Here is a 25,967-nt window from a genome sequence, read left to right as displayed (position 1 = left end):
CAGCGGTCAGACCGTTTGGGCTTTTGGTCAAAATAAGTCGAGCCAGCTTCGGCAGTGTCTTAAACCGTTCTTGCCGAAATAGCCTTAGAGTATCTTTCAATTGTCGAAAGGTTATTTTCGTAAAAGAATGGACAAGTTTGTAAAGTGTCATAAAATAATCCTCCCGGCCTCAAAATTCATGTGAGATTTGGAAAGGGCCACATTTGCAAAAATAGCCGTTTGGTTGCATTTGTCAAACGGGGAAAGGAAGCTGGCCTTTTTGTTTTGAGGTTATAAATCTTTTGACTAGAATATGTGGGTTGTTTGATTTTTGAGTTTGTTGGTCATCTTTTAAACTTTGAAACCCAGTTTGTTTTATTATGAAAATTGATAAAGAAAAAAAAAATGTTTCATTGTTGTTACCTTTCATGTTGCCCGAACTACGCAAGGTCTGATTCATGCGGGGTCATGATACGTAGGCAATCTCCATAAGATTCGACCACAACAACAAAAAAACAAAAAAAATCAGAAAAAAAAAGTCGAAAAAAGGAAAAAGATGTTGCTAGTAATAAGAACCGACTGAGTCCATTCTAACATGTTTTGTTTTGAATTGTGAAGAAAGTTGAGTTGGTCGGTTTGTGGTAAGATGGAAACACAAGATCCAAAGAAAATGATAACTGACATCAAAGTTGTTACAAATGCTCAAGAGACTCAGAGTCAGAGGGTTTAACAAGAGTCTACTGTGCCGGAGAAAAATAGAATACTGAAACAGCAAATGACCGGAGTGTGTCAAGCATGGGCCAGTGGGCAAGGACAGCCTCGTCATGAGTCACAATTTGCGACACAACAAGAGCAGTACCACTCTCCTAAGTACCACTCGTACTCGTTTGATCTTCCTGCAAAGATTGAAGAGCCTGCCCGAAAGATGGTACAAGAAGAAATGACCCAAAGAGTGAAAAGCTTAGAACAATGGTTAAAAAACAGGCAAGGGTTGTCTGGTCAAAAGAGTGTTGCCTTCAAAGATCTATGTATGTTCCCCGATGTCCACTTGCCGCCTGGTTTCAAGACTCCCAAATTTGAAAAGTACGATGGACATGGAGATCCCATTGCCCACCTGAAAAGGTATTGCATCAACTGAGAAGTGCGGGAAGAAATGAAGAATTGTTGATGGCTTATTTTGTGGAAAGCCTTACGGGAGTAGCTTCCGAATGGTTTATGGATCAAGACACGTCTCGCTGGTATGCCTGGGCCGACATGGCATAAGCCTTTGTCAAACAGTTCCAATACAGCATCGACATTGCCCCAGACCGCATTTCCCTTTCAAACCTGAAGAAGAAACCAAGTGAAAGTTTCAGGGAATATGCCATTAAATGGAGAGAGCAAGCAGCTCGAGTTAAGCCACCCATGGATGACCACGAGCTAATAACTGTCTTCCTTCAAGCGCAAGAGCCAGATTACTTTCAGAACATGATGTCCGCAGTTGGCAAATCCTTCTCGGAAGCAATCAAAATGGGAGAAATGATAGAGAATGGTCTTAAGACAGGAAAAATTATAAGTCAAGCAGTTTTTAAAGCTGCAACTCATGCTGTCCGGGTTGAGTCTGACAATTTTTGCGACACAAATGAGAAGATTGAAGAAATCATGATGACATCAGGGTCAAGAAGAGGTCCTAGGAGAACATCTTGAAGTATGTTGCCCGGCCACCAAAACACCCCAGAAGGCGAGCACGAGCGTCACAAAATCTCCAGAAGCCTCCACATAACTTTCAGGTGCCCTATAACCCACATCCAAGCCAGAGGTATAAAGGGGAACGAAGGTTGAAAGATAATTTTACACCAATAGGAGAGTCCTATGAAAGCTTATTTGAGAGGTTGAAGCATCACGACATGATTGCATCTATTCCTCCAAATCATGTGGACCCACGTGCAAGAAGCTTTGACCCTTCTAAAAGGTGTGAATACCATTCCAATGCCCAGGGGCACAATGTTGAAAGTTGTCGGGATTTGAAAAGAGAAATAGAAAGGATGATCCAGGAAAATCTGATTGTGATCCAAGATAGTGACACCCAGAATATCGTGCAGAATCCTTCACCTGCACATCATGATGCACACTTTATGGGGAGGATGCCTGGTGACATGGAGTTTGAGAGTCATCCCGAGAAGCTGCTAACTGATGATAATGATATTGAAGTTGGTAATGGTCTTGGCAATGATGATGCAGAACTCAATGGCTAAAACACCGTGTTTGGCAATTGGAAAGGCGCTCCATCTCCTGGTCAGCCAGAGAGGAGTTTTGGTGGTTTATTTTGTTGTCATTTCTATCGTCCGGATTATTTCAGGGTTGTAATCCGGATATTGTCTTGTGGTTAAACCCCCTTATCCTTTTATTTGTCTAGTACCTAATGTGGTGTTATCTGGTTTGGTTTTAGGGTTGTAACTGTTTATTTTGTTGTTTAAACAGTTCTACCGTTTGTCTAAATGCAAATTCTGGTCTTTTATTATCTCTAGTCATCTTCTTTGTTTAGTTTTATATACCCTTTTGTTTTGCTTTTGTTCAACGCCGATTCTAGTGACATGACATGCGCGCACAATTTAGGCCTAATCTTAAAAGTTGATCGTAAAGCCATTTGGGGATGATCGGGACCCCTTTGAAAATAAGAACAGTTTGAGATCATTTGAAGCCCGAACCGTGTGAAACTGGGGTGAGAAAAAACATAAAGAAAACCGTAAAAGCAAATTGGCCATATTGACAAGGGGGCCGTTCGTGGTGATGAAAGTGAGAGTATTGCCCAGCGTTGTTTTAAAAATGACAAATAAAAAGGTGAATTCGTGGATATTTAATGTTGCGATGTTTAATTGTGTTGTTTGCCCTTGGCATGTTTTGAAGACTGGAATGACGAAGGCATTTGGTTCTGCTACCTAAACACTTTATCCTTCGTTACCCTTTTTGAGCCTTATTTATTTTCTTTCATACCCATCGTTCGGAATCAGTAGCAAAGGTTACAAACACAAACATGGAAGAAAAAAAAGAAGAAAAGAAAAATGATAACAAAAAACAAAAGAAAGTCAGAAGAAAACAAAGGAATTGGGAACTACGTTTGACCTGATTCCTCAAAGAGGATACGTAGGCGCCTCACGGCTCGGTCATAGGGTGCATAATGTGCATAGTGTAACATAGTATAACAAAAATAAAAATCCCAAAACTAAAAACTGGGGCAAGAGTTGCGCTTGTTGTAAACAAATATGGTTCCGAAGGTTGTAATTTTGAACCCCAAATTTATTTTTGAGCCTTTAATACCCTTTCTTTCTAGCCTATCCAAAACCCACATTACGGTCCAAAGAAAGACCTTCTGATCAGTCTTCAAAAGATGTCAAATCAGACAAATGAGAGTCTTGCCGGTGAACATAACACTCTGTTCCACAGCAGAAAAGACTCTAATCCCCAGCAGAAAGAGTCATAGCGGCAACACTCCAAATCCCCAGCTGGAAAGTGATACAAATGAGAGAGTCTTATCGGTGAAAATCTTCACGGGCACCATAAGGCGATGAAAGTTTTAAAAAAAATGAGAGAGGCTTGACAGTGAAAACCCTTCGGGCACTACAAGTCGAATAAATATTGAGAATCAGATGGAAATCACCAGACAAAAGTTGTGAAAAGCGATTAACGACGAAGGACAGGCCATATGTGCATGTCATGACCATTAGAGTTGGTATCCACATTTGATAGGTTTTTATTTTATAGATTCCTCATTAGAGAGTCATCTCTTTCCTTTGTATTTTATTCTGTTCCTTTTTATCTTTCTCCTTTCATAGAAAAATTCCCCAATAGAGTCTGTTTGGTCAGAACGAGTAATGACTTCAAAATCTGCCATCAGCTTTCCAATTATGCAAGACGAGATCTGACTAGTACATCCAAGTGGTATAGTCAGCAAGGAACAAGCGCGAGGCCAGTGTCACCCAACAAGAGGGAATTGACAAAAGGATTGACGAGTGTCAAGAGGGATATCCTCGCCGAAATCAAAGGTTATAAACCTCAAGGCCAAGGCTCGTGGACAAATCAAGAAAGAACAACGCGGAGAGCAATGAGCATGATTTGGGAAATTCATATGAGACTAAAAGGTCAGGGAAATGCCAGTTTCTGAGTTGTGCCACAAAAGAAGAGGGATATCCCCAGCAGAAAGGGATCATCCCCAGCAAATAATATCATCCCCAACAAGTTTTTTGGAACGCAGAGCAGGGAAGGAGAAAGGGAAAAGTCATCCCCAGTAGGAGTATCACAACCAACCACCACAGTCGAATCTTAAAGGAAATGGCATTGATGGCGGAAAGGCATGCCATAAAGAAGATTATCAAACTGGGGCAGAAAATCAGGTTTCATTTTGAAAATTTTCTGGAAGTCAGGTATCCACATGGGGAGGAAGAAAGATAACACCAGTCTTAAGGTAAGTGGGTTTTGAACCGGTGTTATCCCCAGTAGTGTTGAAAGAAAGAAAATAATGAGTTTTAATAAAAAGAGTTGTATCCCCAGCGGACAGAACCAAAGAGATGAAACTGGTGTTTAGAAAAAGCAAAAGTCATTATCATCCCCAGAAGCTTCCAGAAGAATGAAGCATCGATTTGAAGGGATAAAATTCCCCAGCAGCGTTATCCTCAACAACGTTATCCCAAGAAGATAACACTTTTATCCCCAGCAATGTTGAGAGGAAAAAAAATTGAAGGAGGGGAAGAAAGGAGACTCCCTCAGTGGTATTATCCCCAGCAAGCAAGTAAGTAATTCCCCAACATCATTATCCCCAACAGTCTCGTGGGAAGACAATACCAGCTTTTAAAGGAGGAAGCCATCCCCAGCAAAGCCACAAATCGGCCACCATTTTAAAACTGATAAATTTTTCTTTGCTTGAGAGTTGAAACAGGAACAAAGCAGTGCAAAGGAAAAAGAAAAGAAAAGAAGAAATTACAAAGGTAAGTTTCTCAAATCATTGATCTTTACATTTTCCTCCTACGATATACAATCTTAGTCCGATGAAATTTTCTCCTAAGATATCAAATCTTAGTCCGATGAATTTTTCTCCTAAGATATCAAATCTTAGTCCGATGAATTTTTCTCCTAAGATAGAAAACTTAGTCCGATGAATCTTTCTCCTAAGATCACAACAAAATGGACCTAGTTTGACGATTTATCTCCTAGAGTCACAATCTTGGTCCGATGGAATTTTTTTCTCCCAAGATAAGATATCAAATCTTAGTCCGATGAAATTTTCTCCTAAGATACCAAATCTTAGTCCGATGAATTTTTCTCCTAAGATAGAAATTTTAGTCCGATAAAATTTTCTCCTAAGACATCAAATCTTAGTCCAATGAATCTTTCTCCTAAGATATCAAATTTTAGTCCGATGAATTTTTCTCCTAAGATATCAAATCTTAGTCTGATGAATTTTTCTCCTAAGATAGAAATTTTAGTCCGATGAAATTTTCTCCTAAGATCACAACAAAATGGACCTAGTATGACGATTTATCTCCTAGAGTCAAAATCTTGGTCCGATGGAATTTTTCTCCCAAGATAATATAATAAAATCTTAGTCGGATGAATCTTCTCCTAGGATCAAAATCTAGTCTGATGAATTTTCTCCTAGGATAATTTGAAAAAAGAAGAAGTTTGAATTTGAAAAAAAGGGAGTCATTTTTTTTAGTTTTATTAAGATTATCAATGTTCAGTTGTTGTTGAGGTCAGGAGCCCGCCTGAAGAAAGGAATGACGTTTATTTTCAAAGTTGTTGTTGAAATCAGGAGCCCGCCTGAAGAGAGGAAAGACGTTTTATTTTAAAAGTTGTTGAAATCTCGCCAACCTAAAGAAAGGAATGGCATTTTATTTTTAAAATTGAAGTCAGGAGCCCGCCTGAAGAGAGGAATGGCGTTAAATTCCAAGATTGTTGAAGAAGTCAGGAGCCCGCCTGGAGAATGGAGGTTGTGTCATCTTTCAAAAGTCAAGGTGGAGTCAGGAGCCCACTTGCAGAACAGGAGAATACATTGAAGTTTGAAGTCAGTAAAGCAGAGGGTTACAACAAAAATCCCCAGCAGAAATCAGAAGGAAGACCACAAGTCGAGCTAGAAGTAAAGAAATACCAGAGGAAACACAAAGCAATAAGGCAGCAACAATCACATGACCAAGCTCGAGAATAAATCTTTGTAATTCATAGATCATAGCTTAGTATAACTTCTTGTTTTCTTTCTAGCAATGGTGTAATAAGAAGATCGAAAAGTAGTGGTAACAGCACGCAACAGCAGTAACAGTAACATCACAATCCCATGGTAGTCCCACCTACCAAAACTTTCTGAACTACACGCGACCTGATTCCCTTATAACCAGGGATATGTAGGCTGTCCAAAACCAGGACTCGGTTGCGCCTTTCCTTTTTTATTTTCTTCCTATTTTGAATAACGATATGATAAAAAATTAGTCGCATTGTTCACTTTATCTTTGCCCGAAAGCTCTTCGTGTTTTCGAGCAAAGAGGGGCAGCTGTGAACACCTAATTTTTGACAACATTTAATTTTTTTTATCACTTCTTTTATGTAAATATTTTAGGGGGTTTTAACCTACTATTATTTTAGCTTTATTACACTTTTTATTATAGGATAAAAATACCAAAAAAATTAAAAGCTGAATTATCACTATTAATATTTTTATTATTATTTTTTGTTTTTTTATATAAAAAAATCCGAAAATATTTTTTTTAAAACAAAAATAATAATTTCGGGAATGATTTAAAAAAATAAGAAAAATGGAAGTATTGAATAAAAAAAATAAAAAAATAGGTGGAATTCTCTTTTTAAAAAAAAGTAAAAGAATGTAGAAAATTTAAAAAAATAAAAAGTTTTGTGGAAATTTTTAAAAAATTAAAAAGTAAAAGAAGGTTGGAATTAAAAAATAAATATAAAGGTATCTGAAAATTTTAAAAATTTAAAGTAATTGAAAGTAGCATTTTTGAAAGAAAAAGAAAAGATAGTGGTTTGTTTTTTTAAAGAAAAGTTAAATAAAGTAAGATTCTCTTTTAAAAAATAAAAAGTGGGATTTTAAATAAGATAAAGTAATTAAAGTTGGAATTTTAAAAATAAAAGTAAATAAATGTGGGATTTATTTTTCTAAAAAAAATAAAAGCAATTTGTAAGTGGGATTTCTTTTAATTAAAAAAATAAAAAAATAAAAATATAAATCTGAAAATTTCGAAATTTTGCTATAAATAGAAGAGAAAATTTAGGAAAAAGGGGGTGGGAAAAAAGAGGAAAAACTAGATAGAGAGAAGAAAAAAAGAAGGGGCGGAGAGAGCAGTATACACTCGATATACACTCTGGATACACAGAATATACAGGGACAGAATTCATTTTGGAGAGAGTAAAAAAGATAGAACCAAATTTTCTGAAATATTGAGAGCGTAAGAATACCATAGAGAGTTCAAATCTAGAAAGAAAAAACAAAGAGAGATTTCCGCACTATTTTTCTTCTCCATTTTTACTAGTTTTCTCCGTGTTGCTGGGATTTCTGGATTGAGGTGTTGAAGCTACTGTGTTGGGCTTTCTGCTGCTGTATGTTGTTGTGTTACATACTACTTTGCTGACCTTCTTCTTCTTATATTGACAATACCAGGTACACAAACGATACACTGGTTCATCTTGTAAGCTACTCGAAACATGAATGCAAAAAATGAGAAAGATTTGAAGTTGTAGTTTAATGTAGTCTTTTCTTTCTTTTACTGTCTGTATGTAGAACATTCTATGCGCTGCCATGTAAACTCTTTAAACGACTCACTTTCGAAACTTAACTATAATAACTCGAAAGTATGTAAATAAAGTAGGACATTTTCTTCATTTATTTTAGAGAAAAACGAAAAATAAAAAAATGTAGTCATTCTAAGATTATCTTTTTAAAAAAAAAAATGAGACGAGCCTCGCCAAATAAAAATGCAAATTGCGGGGCCCTCAATAATTGGTCATAATAAATACTTAGAATTCGGGATGGACTGTTTAGTGAATTTCACTGCCTTCCCCAAAGATAATAACGCGTTAGACTCTTTAGACGCGATTTAATTTAATTACATTCTTAAACTCGGGTGCACATTTATGTGACCCAAATCCAAATCTCAACGGAGTAGAAATGTGTCTCTAATCACGGGTACATTGATTGTGACGTGGTCCGAGATGCATGTCCATGACGTTGCAAATTCCTTTAAAAAATAAGAATGAGATGAGCCTCACGGAATAAAAATACAAAATTGTGGGGGCCTCGGTAAATATTTGCTTTAAAATTGCTTAGACTTCGGGATGGACCGTTTAGCAAAATTTCACGGCCCTACCCAAAGTAAATGATACGCTAGTCGCTTTAGGCACGCCTTTTAATAATTTAATTTTCTTAAAACTCGGGTGCACATTTATGTGACCCAAATCCAAATCTCAACAGAGTTGAAATGTGCCAACAACCACGGGTGCATTGATGTGACGTGGTTGGAGATGTATTTCCATGATGTTGCAATTCTTGAAAAAATATATAATAATAATGACGAAAGCGGTTAAAAGTTAAAACTTGCACATGAGCTCATAATTGTATAAAATCAGATAAACAAGCCGAATATGACAGTTGAGCGACCGTGCTAGAACCACGGAACTCGGGAATGCCTAACACCTTCTCCCGGGTTAACAGAATTCCTTATCCGGATTTCTGGTTCGCGGACTGTAATACAGAGTCATTCTTTTCCTCGATTCGGGATTAAATTGGTGACTTGGGACACCCTAAATCTCCCAAGTGGCGACTCTGAAATAAATAAACAAATCCCGTTTCGATTGTCCTTTAATTGGAAAAACTCCTTCACCCCTCGCGGGGTCGAAAAAAGGAGGTGTGACAATCGCCACGAAAAGTTTCGATACCAATCGAACTACGACGGGTTAACATTTCGACATTAAGTCGAAATGACACCCCACAGCTAAGGTTATCGCCATAGGAACGAGTTCAACATCGCTCGAAACACGACAGGATAACACTTCGACATTAGCTCGAAAACAACATCCCTATGGCTAAGGCCGTTATCAAAGGAAAAAGCTCGACATAAGAGCAATATCGCTCGAAATGCCATAGGTAACATTTCGACAACTCGAAATAAGCACGACTACAGTAAAGGACGTCGCCAAATAAACAAACACGACAAAAAAACAATTCAGAGGTACACAATAAAAAGTAATTGCTCCATTACAGCTGTTGTATTACAAAAGCTTTTTACAAAGGGCTCAAAAATGCCCCCACAAAAATGGCAAAGCAAAATAAATACAGCCAAGTCCTATGACATATCAACCCCCGTGGCATACTCCTCATTGTACCAAGAATCGGAGGCGAGCTTGTCCGCATCATCGAAATCGACATCATCTCCACCAGGCGTAACGTGGTCATAGCCACACGTCTCTCGAGCGGCACGCGCATTAATACGCACCTCTCGGAGTTCCGCCTCAGATATCTTCCCATCAGCATGAAGAGACTTATATACGTCAAGCTGGGCTTCGGCATGAACCCATAGCTCATATAAATCTCGAGGCACGACGGGGTCGGCCGAAGCATGGGAAGTAGAAGGTTGCCACTGTGTCGTACGTCCTCCGCTTTCAAAGCAACAACTTGTTCGTTTAATGCAGACAATTCTGCCTCCAGTTCTTGAATACGCCCCTCAAATCTCGCTACCTTAAGCGCAGATGCCTCCATCTCCTTGTTCCGCTGCAACCTGCAAACACGGAGGGCGTCTTCCAGAGTCGCTGCCTCAGAGATGGCAGTTGCCCTATCCCTTTCGGCGTGAGCCAACCCATCAGCATTAGCACTCAACTCACCCTTAAGGTCGACGACCTCCGCCGCCTTCCTGTCAAGCTCGGCGTTTAAATTGGCCACCTTTACTTGGAGATCGGCATTTTCGGCCATCACTCCCTTACTCAGCTCGAGCTCATCTTCCCTGACCTTAAGGGCCGCCTCGAGTTCACTACAATGGGCAATAGCCTTCATAAGGTCCTCGTCTCGTTCTTTCAGTTCTTCGACCTTATGCGCCAGTTGATCCTCCCTTTGCTTAAGCCCATCGCGGAACAGCTGAAAGTCGTGATCCTGAGTAAAGATGTCGGCCATTTCACGATGCTTGGTGTGGTATTCCTGATATCTGGAGGACATCTTCCCATAGACGGTCGTCCTCCGCCTTTCCCGACGTTCCCGCTCAATCTCCATGATGAGGGTCTAATATGAAAAACAAAGTCAAAACAAAAGAATGGGCTAAGGATGCGAAACATATCCAACGACAAAAAGAAAAAGAAAAGCATTTACCCGTAGAGCCACGCCGGAGACGCTCCGTGACAACTCTGCATCACTCATCGCTTTAAGTGTCGCGTTCTCAGGAGCAGCATATAAAGGGGCAAACACCGACACCACGTGATCACAGTTCGACAACAAGTCGTAATCCCCAGGAACGACTATGTGCCGATCAGAACCCTCCGTTCTAACCTCTACACGAGTGTGACGCTCCAAGAACTCTCGTACATCTCCTGGGTCGACGTTCGAACTCGAGCCGTCACCCCCGGCATGTACCCCTCCTACAACGGCGGATGATGCGCCACCCTCAGCGGAACGCACAGACCCCCCTCCCTGGTATACTCCTTCTATCTGAGGGGACCTCTCCACCAAAATGGCGTCCGCCATAAAAACGGGCACAGGTTCCGTCTCTGACGCACCAGTTTCACTCTTACCAGCATCAATGGCAACGTCCTTCCCGAGTTCTACCCTCATCTTTTTTCTTGACGGAGATTTATCCCCATTAGAGGACTCTTCCACGAGATGATAGGCCAGTCGAGAGGAGACCTCATCCCTTACAACCATATCCCGAGATGAGTCTCTCACCCGTACAGGCTGAGCACGACCCCCTCGAACGCTCTCCTCCAAGGTAAATTGCATCCCCGCCTATGCGATGGCTTGGCGAAAGGCAAGGACTGGGACCCTCTTCCTAGAAGCCCTACGACATGTCACCACGAGGGGCCGTATTAATAAACAACGACAAATAGCCAAAGGTCAAAACAAAAGATAACATTTACCGGATGGAGCCTTCGGCCCAAAGGGTTTAATGAAAGAAGACCAATCTCGAGTCTCCACTACGTAAGGAAGCAAACGGTCCACCCAGTCCTCTATACCAATGACGGTACGGGGTGTACGCCTCGCAACTGCAAAAACAAAGTTACAAATGAATACCAAGTTGGAAAGGACAAAAGTAGATAACAAGTAGCAATACCTACGATTGTTATTCCACCGCTCAGGGAATCCAGCGGAGTCCGACACAAGATGCTCGGTTTTAACGATGAAGTATTTATGCCAAAATTTGCGGCTCGCACGATCGTTTGTTCCGACCACCAACCCCTTGGTCCCACGATGTCTCAAATGAATCATGGTGCCCCTATGAAAACTAGGGGAAACAAATGCAAGAGGTGGCGAAGGTCAACTTCGCACCCTGCTAACTCCGCGTACTTCGTCAATACTAAAAATATCTTGTATGTATACAGAGAGAGTTGTGCCGGGCAGAACCGGCAGAATTCCTCCGTAAACGGAAGAAGGGGGAATGAATGTCCTATCACGAGGGGATATTTGTAAAAAGCACAATACCTCGGCCTATGGACTTTCACGAGGTCCCTCCCAGCCGGAACCATCTCAACATGGGAGGGAATGTTATACGTAGATCGGAGGTCATCTATGTGAGCCCGCTCGATCTCAGAAATCACCGGAGCAGGAGAAGGAACAGGCTCTTTAAGGAAATCATTCTGAGACATGGGGTTTCTCGGTAGTATCTCCTCTACAGTGGGGAGGTTGTCCCCTTCCTCTACTGTCACATCCTCACCACCAGGGGGAGGCGCTATAGAAAGTGGGGTGGCGTCAGAAACCTCTTCGAGGGAACGATGTGTTTTAGGCATCTCAATGGCAGATGATATATTAATAAAACAAAGAACGATGAACGGAAGAAGGAGAAGAGAAAGATCACGAAAGTAGAGCTGAAGATGAAGAAGGAGATGGCCAAAGAAGATAACACATACACTGGAAAGGAAATGTTCAAAAGTTCTTGAAAGAACCAAACCTTCATCTATTTATAAGGTTTGGATGGTGCCGGAATCGAAGCAAAAAGGTTGTTAGTGGCACCAAAATCGAAGCGGTAAGCTAATTGGTCTCTGCCTCGGGAAGGCGCGCAATGATGACGCACGTAAGAGTGGTGTCATTTCCCAATGTGATACACTATCTGGAATACCGTAAATTGCGTCGCTCTTTCGACTATCGATTAAACTGGCATGATCTAACCGCCAAATTTGGTAACGGATAGGGGCGACATCCACTTATCAAGGACACACAGGGTCGCGACCTCGACAAGCGGAGGGGCTAACTGTATGGGTCCAAATCTGGCCACCACGACCATTACCGAGTAGGATGAGGAACGAGGGTATCATGATGCATCGTCTGAGGGTCGTCGTGGTGGAAGGTAACGACTGAGGGCGATCAGTCGATGCATAACATCCACGATAATGTACATCTAGTTGGAGACAGTAAGAATATGTTTTTCGAATATTCTCTATGTTGTACTTTTTAGGGTTTTTTGAGAGATTGTCCCTTATAAATAGGAAGGGGATGTAACGAAAAAAGGGGAAAACACTTTTGTAAAGGAATCATCTAAGATTGAAATAAAGAACAAGTCTTTTTTATCGGAGAAAATCCTAAAATTCCCCAATCATCCCACACTTATTCTCCCTTACACCGATTGCATCTGTGACAATTCCACTTATGCATTTAAGTCTTTGTATTTATGAGCTTTTATTGGATTTGAATAGACAAAATATATCTTTCTATCTTGTTTGCTCATTCCATCATTTGATCTAGATTCCAAAAAGGTTTTGACATCTTTTGGTCAAACAATATGCACTTTTACCAATAGACCAAAATCCTGGTACCCTCTTTGCTGCAATAACTTGGATTTTCATCACTAAAGAGTGAAGTCGTTCTTTAATGGACGGGACAACCTGCGCGAGACAAGTAAAGATTTTCAATTTATAAGACCATCATATTCACACATCATAAGTACGGTTGGTGTCCTACCTTAAAGCTAGCCCATTAAGCAAGAGTGAGCTGATACAAATATGTCTAGTACATACGCCAACTTAGATGCGACTTCTAAAATTTCTTTTAGCAACGTCAGAGTGAAAAACTGGAAAAAGTCTATCAGAAGAGAGTGCCAATTCGGACAACAAGCTAAGACTAGTATCACCTAATTAGCAAACAAAACTCAGAACTTTCCACTCAAGGCAACACTGAATTTTTGCCACTACAAAAATTAACTACATGCATCTTCAGCAGTAAAAGTACAAGTTAATTCACTAGCACATTAAGTTAGTTTCACAAGAAAGAGGTTAGAGATAAACTTGAGTAGCATTTGGCAGGTTTGCTTGCATGTTAGATATGTTCTGGATCCTTCAAGTACCATATTCAATAAAAGTCTCCCATCACTGTTGGATGTCTTTGGCAGCTGCTGTGAATTGAAACATTAAGACAGATGTCCTGCTCAAACCCCTAATGAAAAGCTCAAGAAGTTGCTACGACATCCCAGCGCCATATAGTCCCATCTTCACAGCAGCTAAGTATGGTGCTGAAGAAAAAAGACATTGATTAATTAATGCACAGATTGCGAAAGAACATACAGAAGAAGCAATTAAAGTGTTCTTGGATATTAACCTCCCATCAAAAGACATGGCAGTCTGTCTAATTGGAGATTTAGATTGAACATGAGATAACCTGCAAAAATGAAGCACAAACACTTGAAATCCAAATCATAAATGAGAAGGATCAGAAACTAGGTAGGGGTGCATGGATGGAGATCAACCTTGCAATCATAGCTGGTGGACTGGTTTGTAGTTCCCAGACAAAGATCTTGCCTTCCCTATTCCCTGTTAAATGTAAGGTGAAAGGGTTCATTCCAGTACAAGCTTGGAAGGAAACTTGCAAGGAGAAACATAGCATGCATGCAGGCCGCTCATCTGTAGTTTTCGCGTTGTATCTAATTCTCAAATTTTCATAATCTTGATTCCAGATGGTCACAAGTTACTAATCTCTAACCTCAGCAACAACATGGTGTTGCACGAGCAGTAAATTCTTTAGTAGAAACAATGATAACAAACGCTCATTAAGTCGGGACATGCAATATTTTGATTAACACTTCGTATTACCTATAGCTGCTGCTTTGTAGTGGAAATCACATGAAAACTTGATGAACCAAATATCACACTCTGGGACGGGATACTTTTGAAGGATGTCAACTGTGCCCTAAAATTAGAGCAATATACATTAGGAAGTTGTGTGTCAATGTTTAATATAGTTATCAAAAAGAGATTCCAGGATCATGATTTCTAACCTCTCCAGGAGACTGTTCTTTCATCTTTGGTTCCCATAATACAATTTCATTGTCAACACTCTGAGTTCCGACAAATTTAATGGATCAGTACAGGTAAAAATATGACAACAATATATTAAAAAAAGAGAACAAATCATCAAACAATTAACATGTCATTTCCAACTTGAGGTAGACATCTCGAAGGTTAAAAAAAAAGTAATTCAAGCTAGTCTTTGATTTTAAAGAGGTTCTCAGGTATTCCGATTTTCCCTCTCTTGTTAAGGGGAAAGGAAGCTAATGCCAATCAAGAATTCATATAGCAGAACAGTTAGAGAAAAGAAAGAAAGAAAGAACTCAGGTCATGAGCAGGTCATGCTATTCACCTTGGACAAGATAAAATCACCAAGCCATCTGGTACAGTCAACATAGTTGGAATGAACTGATGCGATGAATATCTGAAATGATAAAGAGGGGGTTACAGCAAGCAAAAGTTACCCAATAAAACTTTCAGAAGAAAAAAAAAAGCGGAGAAGGTGAGAAGCTACAAGAAGAATACTCACTGGAAACTGTACATATTTTGTGGGAAACTTGGAAGGAAGATCAGTCCAAGTAAACGATTTCTCCACATATGTCCAGAATTCTGCAACAAGAAGGTCATCAGAAAAGAATTGCTAGCTTAAATTGATGTTACATTTTAGTTTTCAAATTTGAAACCACTGAGCATAAATGGAATAGATGATGCAAGACAAATCTGATCCACAACCAACTCTGCATCCTCCTACCAGGAACAGTAGATTATTTGCTGATACATATGACCATATATGGGTAGTAAAGTAGTCTAGGTGACAAGCATTCTCAACACCAGAATATGCAATGTCTAGGAGAACTGCATGCTGACTCATATTTCCTTCTAGGTAGTTGGTGCATTTCTTGGTGCATTTATAACAAGCAAATCTTTGACTTATTGACATCATTTTCACACTTGTGACAGAAACAAGGATATCCTCATGGAAATATCTCTTAATTACTATACATTGGGGTGCAAGTCATTAGTTTAGCACCTCCCAGAAGTCGTGCCAGGATCAGAGAATATAGGTGACATCATCAAATTTGGAAAAAGTACAGGAACACATCAACAACAATATTAATACCATTAGGAAGGTTCAGGACAAACCTTGAGAACAAAAACAATCACAAGTTGTTCCTCTAGAGATCACTCTTTTTTAATTCTTTTTCAATGTTCTAGTAGATTGATGACATTCCTTTAGTCGTCTATCATATGTCATTTCAACAATCTATAGGAAAATGAAAATGACTACATATTTACCTTTCATTGACCAGATCTTAACAGTATTATCCATTCCACAGCTAGCAATACGATATATGTCAGAAGGATGGAAGTCCTACAACCATCAAAACCAGCTGATATGCTCAACATCCTAGTTCACAGTATTCTTGACAATAGATGTGAAAGACATTACTTTGTTACCAGCTCCATCCTTGGAGTGGGACTGCAGTAAATACAGTAACTTACCACACTGAGTACTTCATTCCGGTGACCCCCAGCACCAGCAAATATCAAAATGCATATTCCAGTATGAACATTCCACAAGCGAACAGATTCATCCTGGCCAAATCTCGATGATTAAAATATGCCATATGAAACAGTTCCAAAATTGATCTTTATTCTACATGCATCTTGCAACAGTGCAAGAAGTAACCCATTTAAGAGAAATAAAATTTCCTCGTGGAAGAAGAAATAAGACAAAAAGAAGGATACTTGAGGTACATACCTTGCTGGCAGATACTACAAGAGATGGTTTCAGGACTTGAGTCCTAATTTCATTTATGGAGTCTCCATGTCCCACAAAGCTCTGTTCAATCATAAACAAGTAAATGGAAAAAGGTGAATAGGCATATGCTATTAAGTTAACATGTAACTAGTTTCAAAAGCTTCTTCATTTTTCAAACTTGTATTGTTTGACTGGATATCACTTAACATGGATTGAATCATGGAGGAAAACTTAACTTGCTTATATCACAATGGGAGGACAGTGGGAGACGACTCAGAGCATTTCCCGATTGTTATGGGTTATACCAAGAATCTACGCTCAGCCCGTTTCACTGGCACACCATATTCAAGGGAGGTTTCATGGTGTATGTTATTCACCGACGACATAGTTCTGGTTGATGAGACGCGAGGCGGTGTTAACAACAGGCTGGGGGTTTGGAAATATACCCTTGAGTCTAAGGGTTTCAAGTTGAGCAGGACTAAGACAGAGTATCTGGAGTGCAAGTTCAGCGTCGAGTCGGGGGAAGTGCGCATGGACGTGAGGCTTGGATCACAGGTCATCCCCAAAAGAAGTAGTTTTAAGTACCCGGGGTCAATTATCTAGGGGAACGGAGAGATCAACAAGGATGTCACACACCGATAGGGGTGGGGTGGATAAAATGGAGTTAGCATCAGGAGTCCTGTGTGACAAGAAAGTATCACCGTTACTCAAAGGTAAGTTCTATAGAGCTATGGTTAGACCGGCTATGTTGTATGGGGTAGAGTGTTGGCCGGTTAAGAACTCTCATATCCAGAAGATGAAAGTGGTAGAAATGAGGATGTTAAGGTGGATGTGCGGCCATACTAGGATGGATAAGATTAGGAATGAAGTTTTAGGGAGAAGGTAGGCGTGCCTCCTATGGATGACAAGATGCGGGAAGCGAAGCTCAGATAGTTCGGGCACGTGCGGAGGAGAAACCATGATGCTCCGGTGAAGAGGTGCGACAGTTTGGCCTTGGCGGGTTCGAGAAGAGGTAGAGGGCACCTAAGAAGTATTGGGGAGAAGTCATTAGACAGGACATGGCATTGCTACAGACTTCCGAGGACATGACCCTTGTTAGGAAAGTATGGAGGTCGAGCATTAGGGTTGTAGGTTAGGACGTAGTCGGGTCCAGGGTGAGGCTAATTCGATAGGGTTGGCCTTAGACTACTAGTGGTTAATGTTGTGTTCACACTATCCTTCCGTATTTCATAGCATCGGGGCTTATTTTCTGATTTTGTTATTGGATTTCAACTATTTTCTAGTTCCTATGATGCTGTTGTTATTCATTTGGTTTCTGTTTGATGGTACTAATATATTGTCTCTTTCCTTCTCTTCTCGTCTTTTCCGTCTTCTTGAACTGAGGATCTTTCGGAAACAACCTCTCTACTCCTTCGGGGTAGGGGTAAAATTTGCGTACACACTACCCTATTTTACTGGGTCGTTGTGGTTGTTGTGGTTGTTGTTGTTGTATCACAATGAATAAGATGGATTGGATCATGGAGGAGAAGAAATATATTACCAGTCAGATAAAAATTAATTAGATGGATGTTATGATCATTTGCAGAAATTCACTCAAAAATTAAACAAGCAGCTAGTCTTCTTTAACCATGTAAACGTGCAAGCCAAAGTTTCATGTACAAGACCTTGTGTATCTTCTCATTGCCAGCATCAATAACACGGAGAATTCCATTTATTCCTCCAGCCACTATGAATGGACTCCCATCAATATTGCAAGCCCAACTTACAGTGTAAAAGGATTCATCTTTCTGATCTACAAAGCACATGGAAAGGCCAAAAGCTTTTTAAGCATACAAATCACATATGTAAAGTATAAATGCAGCAACAGAGAACTTGCAACTTCTTACATCTTCATCAATATAAGACTGCAGCACAGCAATAACACCACCTTCCAGACATTGGTAAACAGTCACCTGACAAGCCAACAGAAAAATTGAAGACTTGAGTCTGAGCTATCACTATTGGCATACAATGGATAAATATCATGAAGCTAGCATTCCTATTCTTCTATTATTGTTTATCTTCTTTCAATTTCCCTAATTTTTAACAATTCTCAGATGGCATAATCTACACTAAGAAAAGACACCTCATTTACACAAGCATGCAGCCTCTCCAAATTCTGAATTTATTTTAAGCAATAAAAGATTGCCTCATGCATAACTCTCAAGTTGAACAGAAATACAACAAGTTTTATAATTCCATCATTCTCACGTTGATAAGAAATTATACAAGATTTCTAGATTACAGGCAATTCTAATAATCATTATCTTTGGCATGAACAAAGGGGTTATATTAGAAAGGTAAAGCGATAGGAAAATATTTGCAATCTGTAGAACATGTGGCACTCTGAAAATATGGAGAAACAAAAGAACCAATCAACAGTTACTGTGTATAAGGTAAGCGTGTGCTAAAAGCAGGCATAACAATCCTAATTAAATAAGAAGTTTTCAGCAATGAGTTTAACATTTTTGCTTCTAAGCATTAAAAAATGAATGTGTGGGGGAGGTTGGGGTCCTCCGTTCTCGAGCCTTCAATATTAAAGTAACTTGCAGAGAAACATCTGGCACATTTAATTGAAATGAAAAAGAGAGAGCATTATTGAACTTGAAGTTTTAACAAATAGGCAAAATGACCAAGATGGAAAAAAGATTGATGCTTTTCTATCTAAACATTGCACCTTCTCCCACATAACAGTCAACAAGTAGTAAAGGCCGAAGCACACTCGTTAGTTTTCATGTACTTCTCATCCCTAAGTGAAAAGAAGAAGGTGAGTTAAATCCTAGATAATTTTCCAGCAACACAATAAGCTTCAATACCAAACTAGTGGGATTCAACTATAAGAATGCTCTATATCCATTGGGGTATGCAATTACTCGTAAAAGATTCGGCTTTAAGGAAAATTAGGGCTTATTTAACTTACACCGCTGAGCCGAAAAAAACAAAATAGGAGGTTACCCCAAAAAAAATAAGAGAAAACAAAAAACAGAGAGGAAGAGGAATAGTACTCGATTTCCGCCGACGGTAGCAAAGACATTGAAGTAGCGAGAGTCGATGAAGTTGAAGACGACGGCGTATAACGGACGTTTGCCTTCTTGGAGTCTGTTAGTGACTCTGTAATCTTTTTTCTTTGATGGCGTTAACGATCCCACCACCGGCTCGCACCCTATGGGTATCCTCGCCATCACTCCTCAACTGAGTCGTGAGTGAGCCTTTGTGAGCAGTAAAAACCACGTTTTTGTGTTTCCGCCAGACACGGCGCACCAACACTTCCTTCTCCTCTTACAACAACAATTATACCCCTCTGTCGCTGGGCGTCCACTATTTCCTAGGATAAATGAGAAAAATGAGGTAAAAAAAACCTTTTGAAGTCCTGAGTAACAATATAGGACATTAATAAAAAAAAATATGTAATTAAAGGGGTTTGGGGGTAAGATTAAAAATAACTAAAGTTATGGGTAAATATTAATATTTTCAAAACTTTTAAAAAACCATACCCATTCAAATTATTTCAAATTTTTATTTCCCTCTTCTTTCTCCTCTTTACTTCTTCTTCTCCTTCTATCTTCTTTCTTCTTTTTCTTCCTCGTACTTCTTCCTTACTTTCTTCTTTCTCTTCAACTTTTGTTGATGTTGATGTTGCTGGTTCGTCTGTGTCATCTTCTTCTTCTTTCCTTCTTCATCTCATTTTCTTCTAGTGGTTTAAAATATACGAGTGAAAAAATATGAAATTTTACAAAGTAAATATTTTGTAAAATACCCTCGAGATATTTTGAGACATCCCCATAAATGAATATTCTGCTGAAACATCACATCTCCCGGGAAGAGATTTGAAACATCCATCGGGATATTTTTTTTGCTTCTTTTTTTTTAGTGTTGTTCTCATTGATCTTTTTTCCACAGATGTTTCAAACGTCCCCACTAAGGGTGTACAAATGAAACCGATAGACCACACCAACCTGATAATATGAGCCAAATCGAGAAAAAAATCCGACTATGATTTGGTGTTGGAAAAAAAAATCCAACCATATTTTGCTTGGTTTGGTTTTAACTAAAAAAAGTCAAACCGAAACCAAATCAACCCGACATTATATGTATAGAAGTTTTAAATATATTTAATACATAAAAAAATTTATTGTAGTGTAGTTTATAAATATTTCTTAAGCTTTTTCATAGTTTTATCTTTTCACGTATTATTTCAAGCTTGGACTTATAATTTTTGGATGCTCCAATAAGTTTTATAGTTCATAAATGTTAGTAACTCAAATAAATCCTAAACCAATATCAAATCAATACTTATGTTAATAAAAGTCATTCAATTAATTGTACTATGAATGAAAATAGTAGTAGATATCTATTTTTTAGTTTTTCCGTGGTTTAGATAAAATACATAACTTATTTTTCTTTTAGTGTTTAGTCATGTAAATAATAGTACTTATTAGTCGTACTTATTTTAGCAACTTATTAGTAATTTTAAATTATGTTTGTTTTTATTATGGCTTATTAATAATACTTATTTTATGCGATTTTATTATCTTTATTATTGAATATTTTAGTACAATGCCACGACTCATCTCATATTTATGTTATTTTATTGAAAAACACCTTATACACAGAGGCATATCCAGGATTTTAATATCATGGGTGCACTATTATCTTTAAGATAGATATTTGGTTCCTGTTTGGTTCCATTATATAAAATTTTGTGATGGCGGCAAGTTGACGAGCAAACTATATTAATACTATATCTGCAAAAAATATCATTCACTTTATAATTGTCCTCGACGAGTTTTTATTGAAAACAATCAATAATAACATCATTACTTACAGTTATAAATATCTCACGTTCTACATAGCACATAAAACAATCATTCAAAAAAGATTTTAAAAGTGGCGCTTAATATTAAGTAGGGGTTTTCCTGCTTTGAATCCATTGAGAGCCTCAGAGCCGAGAGAGACGAGTCATGAGTACTTTGCTTTTAGGGATTTCAAAGTATTTGTACTCAAAAGAATGATTAGGAGAAGAAAATAAAAAAGACGTAGGCAAAAGGGATTATTTTTTTAAAGTAAAAAAATATATTTGTTTGTTAATTGAAAAGAAAGAAAATGCATAGGGATATGTTGTTAATTGAAATGGGTGTGAGAAATTGAGAATTTATTTATTGTAATTAATTATAAAAGAAATTAATCAAAAAAATTGTATGGGGATCGAACCCCTGACCTTGGGGACAAAAAGGAGATAAGAGGGGCACTTAGTCACCAATGCACCAAACAATCACTTACAGCTTGTTTGGATGGTTGTTACCCATTGTATCGTATCGTATTGTTACTTCAAATACAATGTTTGTTTTGATTGTTACTTAAATTTTATTGTATCGTATCGTTAAATTCGTCGTTACATAACGACGAAATGTACCACTTTATGTAACAGCCGATTTGGTGTGGTCGCGTCGTTACCTTGTCCTTTTCTCTAAATCTCACCCTCTATTATTATTAAATTATTTTATTTTATAATTTATCCTACCTTTTTATATAGTAATTGTACATTGTATCATAATTTTTCTTTATAATATTGCACGTTTATTCTTCATATTGCTGATGCGTGATATCATGAAACGATAGCAAACGACACAATCTATCCAAACATTGTATTTATCAAACAATACAGTACAATACAGTATAGTACGATACGATACATCATGAAACGATGTGTAACAACCATCCAAACAAGCTATTAAGCATGGGTGGCCACAAATATATTTAAACACATAATTGAAAAAATTAGTGTTTTATACATAGCATAGGGAGGGGAGCATGGGTGCATGTACCCCACCTCCCTCCACATAAATCTGTCTCTGCTTATATAGTTCTATCTTACTAGGATTAAAGAAATATTTGGAGCAAAAATTCTATATTTTGTGCTATGAAGACTTTATGAAAAACAACCCCGAAAAAATCCGAAAAATTCGAGAAAACCCGAAATTGAAAAATCCGACTTTTATTGGTTTGGTTTGGTTTGGTCATTAGATTTAATAACCCGATAGAATTGGTTTGGTTTGGCAATTAGAAAATCCGAACCAACCCGACCTATGTACACCCCTAGTCCCCACAGATATGTGTAGATGTTTGAAACATATCTCAGAAGATGTTTGAAACATTTCTCTAAATATTTAAAATATCTTTCCTAAATGTTTGAGGATTAGGAGTGGCGGGGATAGAGAAGAGTGTTGCGAGATGGAGGAACAAGGGGAGGAGGAGGAGTGGCGGGAGGAGGAGGAGGGTTGGAGGGGGAGAGAGAGAGGAGGAATAGGGGGTGGAGGGGGTGATTTTTTTGTAAATAAAAGAACTTTGGGGGTTTTAAAAATTATGTCATTAACCCTAATTATAAAAATGTCCCTTGTGCCCCATTCTTTAACACTTTTGTCTTAAAATTTGATATAAATTTTGAAGTGTCTTAAAAATTTAATTCCCCTCTCCTTCCTTCGTTAGTCTTTTAATGGAAGTACCGAAGTAGTAAATCTTTATTTGATTGTCAAAAATCACTTATCGAAAAATCCAAATCATACAAGTTCCTTACTTTTTTATCCAAAAGCAAGTCCTAATTGAAAACCATTAAGGGCTCGTTTAGCAGATAGATAAGAATAATATTGAATATAGTATATTAGTAATGCGGATATTAATTATAATGTTAATTATGTCTATAATATAATAGTTATGTTGAAATTATTTCTTGTCGACTGTTTGGTTTGATGTATTAAAATCACATGCATTGCATAATTTCTTTTAGAAAATTATTTGTCTATTAAAATACCCTCCAAATTCTTTAGGGATAATTACATTAATTTAGTCTATATAACTTGTGCAAATGTTGATCCAAAACGATGTGGCCATGGAGCAATTGGCTTCACAGGAGAGGAAGAGGAAGAATCCCACGATTGTAGAGAAAAGTATTCTAATTTTCAGAAAGGGAATTGCGGGTTTTAGCATTTTTCTGTTAAATATGATATTTTAATAGAAGGGATGAATTGAAAGAATTTAATATTAGAAAATGGGATGGGAAAAAAAATTAGAAAGGCAAATTTATCAACATGTATCTTATTTACATTAATGAAAAACAGGTAAAAAATCAAGCATAAAATTTGAAGGAGCAATTTTATCTTTAACTAAGCTTATACATGTATTAATAACTTTGGTATTGCTAATACCATGGTTTGCTATGTATTAGCTATACATATGATAATACCAAATAGGGTGTGTAATTAATGCTTGAAAAAGTAGTAAATTATCGATTGATTTTTTAAACTGAACAAGTAAAAGTGCACATCTATTTTTAATATAGTGAACAAATAAACTTGGACGGAGGGAGCAGCAAATATAAGAATTAAGGAATCAGAACTTCTTTATCAAATGATAGATTGAATTTCATGAGATTATCCTTTAATCAACTTGAAGATTATCCCAAATGATGATGGATTTAACATACAACATATTTAAGGTTGATTTGGTTATTTTGGCAACATTTGCTTCATGCCTGGGGTTGTCTTTTACAGTTTATTTCATGTGAGAAATTCTAATATTGCTGAAGCTTACGCAATTAGAGAGACTGAAACTACAAAAGGTATACAGTATGAAAGAAGGAACATAACAGAACACGTTGAATTTAATTGACACAAACTTTTTTATATATATAGGGCCATTGGCTTAATAGCTAGTGTATATAATTGTAAAAATATCAAGCCAGTTTTCGGATTGGTCATTCAAAAATAGCCAGCGTTTGCCAAGTTATTGAAAAATAGCCACTATTTTGCTGCAACAGAGACCGGTCCAGCAAAATGTACTGGAGTTCGGTGCACCTGTGTATGAACTTCCAGCATATTATGCTAGAACTCCAACACGCGGAAAGTTTCAGCATAATATACTGGAGATTCGAGCACTTGTGTATGAACTTCCAGCATATTATACTGGACCGGTATACTTTGCTGGAACTCCAGTATATTATGTTGGAATTCCAGTATACTTTTGCTGGAACTCCAGTATAATATGCTGGAGGTCCAGTATATTTATGCTGGAGCTCCAGTATAATATACAAGAGTATTTTCCGGATTTTGAATAGTATTTTCGTTCAAATTTATCTTTACATGAAAAATGGTTAAATTTCGATTACTTTTGAAAGTGTGACTATTTTTGAATGACCATTTGTAAATCTAGTTATTTTTTAATTTCTCCCTATATAATTTGCTAAAACCAATTAAAATATACTTATATTATTAACAAATTTACTACATCTTCGGCATATATATATTTTTGCTGTAATTTTATTAATTAAATTGATATAAAAATAGAAAGAATTTTACACTACCATTGTACATAATATTTTAATCCTTTAACAAAATACTCAGCTAAATTTTCAACAATTAAAAGGAGCAGTCTTGGCAAGATATTTTGCTCCTCCTACTAGTAACGCACGAGATACTTGGCACCACTTGACAAAATAGAGCTTATCGACTTGTTGGGCAATTTGGCATGGCTTCTAATATCCTCCAACTCCACCATGTCCACACTCTCCCTACAATTCATCCAATTTCTAAAATTCTAATATCACAACCACTCACAAATCATATCCATGTAAAGCAGTTCACTATCAAATGCACTTCCAATCCCACACCTGAGTTTTCAGACCCCAACTTCCTGAGTCCCACACCAACCTCAGAAACAACAATCAGCCCAGAAAAATTCCCAATAGAGAAACGAAGAAAGTCAGAGATAATTCGCGATAGGAAATCAAGAACTGGGCTTGTGAAGCAGGATCCACCAAACTTTGAGATTGGATGGAAGAGAACAAAGCCTATTAATTTGGAGAAGCCTGTAGGATATGTGATAATGGATTTTTTGGAGAAATTGGAGGAGTTGATGGCTAGAGATTTTGGGTCGACAGTATTGTTGGCTAAAGTGGGAGAAATAGTGGCAGAAAGAGCTAGAGAAGAAGCAGAAGTGTTAAGGGAAGAAGGGAAAGTTGAAGATAGAATGGTGACAGAATTGTCCAGAGTCTTGAAGTTGATGGAGATGGATTTGGCTATGGTTAGTGCTGCAGTGAAAGAAGAGACACTGAATGAGAGACTTGAACAAGCTAGGGCGCGTTGCAGGCAAGCAATTCTTGTTGCTAATTCTTTTTGAAAGATTTTGCTAATGGGAAGCTCAAATCTTCTTTAATGTTGTGTAATAGTAACTACCAGCAAGTAGTACAAGAAATCGTTCTACAGAGAAATCATTATAAAAGCAATTTTCTGTAATGGATTAACTGACTAAAAATAGAATTGTTTCGCCAGTCGGATGAAACCACTTCTTAAAGAAGAATTATAGTGCATTCAAGTGTTTAATTTACAGTATTGAACTAGCAAAACCTTCCTCCTCCTTTCCCCCCTTGCTCTTTCCCCTCCTCAACAAGCTCCCTCTGGGGTTAAGAATGTGGATGATAATTGCATTAACAGAATACTGTTTTAAACACACGGGCATGCAAGACTTTCTTCTCACCAAAAAAAGAAAAAAAAAATCAAATATTTATCATTTTATCTGGTATCAGAAGGACATCACTATTGCAAGAACAAACTAGCATCTCCTTGAAAGTTAGATGTGTGTTACTGATAGACCTTACCTGTAAGAAAAGACTTAAAAGAGACAAATTGGCTGCAGTATCAAATCCACGTATAAATATTGTACTCAAGTTGCCACAATTGGCAAT

The 25,967-nt window shown here is 38.0% G+C and overlaps 2 protein-coding genes across 2 annotated transcripts; one reads left to right on the top strand and one right to left on the bottom strand.

Annotated features, from left to right (window-relative positions):
- Positions 1 to 13,142: 13,142 nt before the first annotated feature.
- Positions 13,143 to 19,563, bottom strand: LOC107794471 (polycomb group protein FIE1). The gene is made up of 13 exons (XM_016616957.2): positions 19,237 to 19,563; positions 18,079 to 18,144; positions 17,857 to 17,979; positions 16,193 to 16,273; positions 15,934 to 16,026; positions 15,727 to 15,802; positions 14,960 to 15,039; positions 14,783 to 14,854; positions 14,421 to 14,480; positions 14,236 to 14,332; positions 13,893 to 13,956; positions 13,745 to 13,804; positions 13,143 to 13,658 (listed from the first exon to the last, which is right to left on the bottom strand). Exons 1-13 carry the CDS (start codon positions 19,411 to 19,413, stop codon positions 13,595 to 13,597), a joined length of 1,113 nt encoding a protein of 370 aa, XP_016472443.1. The 5' UTR covers positions 19,414 to 19,563; the 3' UTR covers positions 13,143 to 13,594.
- Positions 19,564 to 24,679: 5,116 nt separating this feature from the next.
- LOC107794473 (protein CHLORORESPIRATORY REDUCTION 41, chloroplastic) lies at positions 24,680 to 25,609 on the top strand. Its single transcript, XM_016616959.2, has one exon. It carries the CDS (start codon positions 24,752 to 24,754, stop codon positions 25,400 to 25,402), a length of 651 nt encoding a protein of 216 aa, XP_016472445.1. The 5' UTR covers positions 24,680 to 24,751; the 3' UTR covers positions 25,403 to 25,609.
- The last annotated feature ends 358 nt before the right edge of the window (positions 25,610 to 25,967 follow it).

This window comes from Nicotiana tabacum, chromosome 10 (genome assembly GCF_000715075.1).
Source record: "Nicotiana tabacum cultivar K326 chromosome 10, ASM71507v2, whole genome shotgun sequence".
Classification (NCBI taxonomy): Eukaryota; Viridiplantae; Streptophyta; class Magnoliopsida; order Solanales; family Solanaceae; genus Nicotiana; species Nicotiana tabacum.
Note: the sequence above shows the minus strand (reverse complement) of the source record. Positions and strands in the feature narration are given on the sequence as shown.